Raw genomic sequence first — 3,972 nt, forward strand, 5'->3', positions numbered from 1 at the left:
TTTACTCTATGGTCAAGGTTATCTGTCCCAATTTTATCAAAATTTTTTACTATTTTGAGTTTAATATCATCTGAAACTCGAAAGTCAAGAAATTCTAAGCCAGTTAATGTATCACTAAGATATCATAAATGTCCTGAAAATACTTTTAATGCTAATTTATAGATCCCATTACTTGAATTTCCGTACTTATTCAGATACTTTAAGAAATTTAAATCATTCAATGGTGCACCTGAAGCATCTGTAGAAGTATACCATACTTTTAAATATATTCAAATTATAAACAATGTAAAATTTTTTAAATTCAATACCTCCGTTTTTTTTAATTCAAATTGCAACCGAAATAAAAACATTTTTAAACAATATATTATCTTGGCCATTCACCTAGCTCGATGACAAGTCCCAGGTTTTCGAATTTTTGTTAAAGCTCGTCAGATTTTTCCGTCGCAATGAATTATTAGTGAAACGGATGGATCGAATGACCATTTTATATCTGCAGCAATTTGTTCTCTATGGTGACATCGATACGAAGAGTATAGATTCTCTGTTCAAAGCAATGTCAGTAATATGTTGTCCAATCGATTGAGCAACTAACTATTAAAATATTTAAAGAAATGTTGTATTTCTATTACTTACATTACCATAATTCTATCTAGGTATAGCATAAAAATAGGAAAATCTGTAACATTCAAAATTGAAATGCCTTGAACGTTCTTCAAATATTTATCAATATGTACCAAACTTTCAAATAAGTATTTTTATAGTAAAAAAAAAAAAAAGTATTAAAGTATCAAACAAACAAAAAAATACAAATACAAATCACCTATTTAAGTGTGTGCCACTCTAATGGACATCTTACTAAATAACATTATTTTAACAGCTCCATTACTTTCTAAAGTCATAACTTACATCCGTTCTAAGCTAACACAATAATTTAAATTAATACTAAATTGATTTAAAATTTTTAATACTATGTATCCGAAAGCTTGGACAGTAAATTTTGTCTCTCCGGAAGACATTAAATCTTCATCTAAAATTGATTGATTCAATTATCCGGTACTTGGTGATTCTAATAAAATCAATTTTACATTAGTAATATACGATTTGATTTGAGATTTTAATTTTTGATTCTAATAAATAAATGATTCTATAAACCAGCAATTATATTGAGCCGAACTCCCTGTATTAATAATGTATATTAATTTTAATTTAATTGAAAAAATTAAATTGTAGGATTATTTTACCATACGAAACAATCAAAATCTAAGATAACTTCACTTTGAGTATGGGTGAAACAGAAAAATGTGTTTTCTGAAAATTGACTTTTTTGGAAATAACACGTTTTGTCTTGTTATCCTTCAATTAATAAATTGAACAAATTAAATAAATAATAAATTTAATGTTATTTGTTTAACAAAACATTCATCTCTTACCAAATTTTTAATTGAGGAACCGCCTCACTTGCCACACGTCCCAAAACGCCACCGGTTTCTCCTTGATGCTAATAATATCAGGGTTCATTCTAGAAGTTAGATCTTATAAACAGCTAACAGCTATACCCAAATTAGTTAAAGAATAGCGATCACAACATCCATTGTAGAGAAATGTCCGTCTCTTATTTTGAATGATAGCCTAGCGAAAATCCTAGCAGTACTGTATGTGGCCACAAATAAGCACAGATTTACTTTATCAGCGTTTATAACCCTTACTTATAATATTTAGCAAAAATCTGCTAACAGCACAGTTATTCCACTCATAAATCTATTAATATTGCATATAGGTTTCTCTACTCTCATTAGGTTTTACGGCAATTTAAATACAGAATTGTTGGTGTTGAATTTTGTGAAGAAGTTCTTTGTAAGTCAGTATGTCATCAAAAAAAACTACTGACCAAATCAGGGGTTTCTGCTGGGTCATTTTCTCCATTATTACACCTTTCAACCCTTTAAACTATTTAAGCGTTGGATTTTGAAAATTACTTTTTTAGTGGGCCTCTACATCGTGAAAAAAAACTGCAGACCAAATTTCATCCTCATTGCAACAGTGGTTCCGGCTAGGCGATAATGAATCAGTCAGTCAGAACAAGTTATTTTATGTAATAAGTGATATTATATTTATTTATAGGTAATTCAATAACAATGCTTATTTCTATTACATCAAACGTTTTTCAACTAAATTCTATTAGCAACTTTAGCGAATTTTATAGCTATCCCCTGGGCAACTAACAATTACAAATGAAATAAATATAAATGTTGTTAACTGAACGAATTTTTTTTTCACTGTATTTGTCTACAATTTTTTTTATATATATATACATTTCTGTGGAACGAAATTATGTTAAACCATTGATTTATTAATCAGTATTTTTTAATGATTGTCTTTCAGTGTTTTGCAGTGATGCAAAATCTTATGAATACTACGTTGAATCGATAAATAATGAATCGGCTTTTATAAGTACATTAAGTAAATCATACCAACATTTTGAAAATTTAGAGAACTCTGAACGCACCACCAACCATATGGGTCATCATGTAAATACAAAGTAAATATTATTTTATTCGCATAACTATTATGTATACTAATATGAAAATAAAAAAAAACTAAGAGTAAGGGTGTGAGGATGAGATTTTTAATTAAAAATTTAACGGTACAACATTTTTTTTCACAGAAAGGGAGGTACGTTTTACTTAATGACGAACCCAATGAGTCCATATTCGATGGATTCGATTGAAGCATATAAGGAAAAAGAACGAGAGTTTCGTTATACATTGTAAAACATAACATTAGTGATATTACTCATATGTATAATATTATTAATAATTAGTAAATTAAATTAATTTTAATTATATAATAATATCTTTTGACATTTAATTTAATAACAATTCTATCAAAAATAAATAATTGTCTAAAGCGGCAACAATAAACCATCGGATAGTTACATTATAATTATTTAATGAACACATTTCATTTATATCAAAATCACCTCCATATTCCCAATTGATGTCGGCTAGCATCACACAATATAATCAAACAAATGTCAAAAGATAACATCATAAATATTACACTATTAATATTAAGACATTTTCTAAAATTATAAAAACAATTATAATAATTATCAATAAATGACGGTATGAAGGGCAATCTTGTTAATACTCCAAAGGGCATAAATAGGCCTGTCTCGCCAGCAAGAGCGTCGATCGGTTACTGGTCACCATACAAAGAAGATTAACACGTTTTTTATTGTACGCCTGCGAAGTATTGACGAGACTTGTCAATCATATCTGAGTTTTAAATATTCATAAGTGTGTTCAATTATTTTAAAATATTTTTCAATTCAAGATCTGTATGTTATACGAGAAGTGAAATAAAGGTAAGAATTAAAGAAATTCACTTTTAGGACTATTAAAGTTCATCCAATATTTTATCCTTTTCTGTATTACTACAAGTCCAACCCACAATAAAAATAGTAGATTTAACAGTATTTTATAATTGCTATAGGGATAGCTATAATATTAGTGAGATTTACTATAATGTTTTAGTTAAGTTATTATAGTCATTGTTACTAGAAAATAAAGTAATTTTTACTAAAATTTCATAGTTCACTGTATATTTTTATTTGGTTGTCCAAACAGTTTTTATAGTAGTACACACTACAATTTCTAATAGTTAGAAGTGGAAGGTTTAATTCATATCACTGCAGCAGAAATTTAATTTATTATAATAAACAGTTTATTGAGCTATAACTCGTAATAACCACTACTATAAAATTAAGTATTCGTAACTAAATTTTATACTTAATTATTTTATATATTTAGCAGTACCTGCTGTCATATATAGTAATTTTTACTATAAAATTACAATATTATATTCATTCAAATTGTACCTAGTTGCTATTTTTTTGACGAGTACATGATATTACCTATACAATTTAAAAGAACGTTGTTAAATATAGTAACCAAATATAATTTCGTTTTT

At 27.3% G+C, this 3,972-nt stretch overlaps 1 protein-coding gene across 1 annotated transcript in view; it reads left to right on the forward strand.

Annotated features, from left to right (window-relative positions):
- LOC112687547 (pancreatic lipase-related protein 3-like) overlaps positions 1-3,296 on the forward strand; it is a 12,879-nt gene extending 9,583 nt beyond the window's left edge. Inside the window, exons 4-5 of the mRNA XM_025560288.1 lie at positions 2,383-2,539; positions 2,666-3,296. Coding sequence (XP_025416073.1) covers positions 2,383-2,539; positions 2,666-2,771 — 263 coding nt within the window. The 3' untranslated portion in view covers positions 2,772-3,296. The remainder of the gene's footprint in view (positions 1-2,382; positions 2,540-2,665) is intronic.
- Positions 3,297-3,972: the final 676 nt, after the last annotated feature.

Source organism: Sipha flava, unplaced genomic scaffold (assembly GCF_003268045.1).
Source record: "Sipha flava isolate LNK unplaced genomic scaffold, YSA_version1 358_pilon_pilon, whole genome shotgun sequence".
In the NCBI taxonomy this organism is placed as follows: domain Eukaryota; kingdom Metazoa; phylum Arthropoda; class Insecta; order Hemiptera; family Aphididae; genus Sipha; species Sipha flava.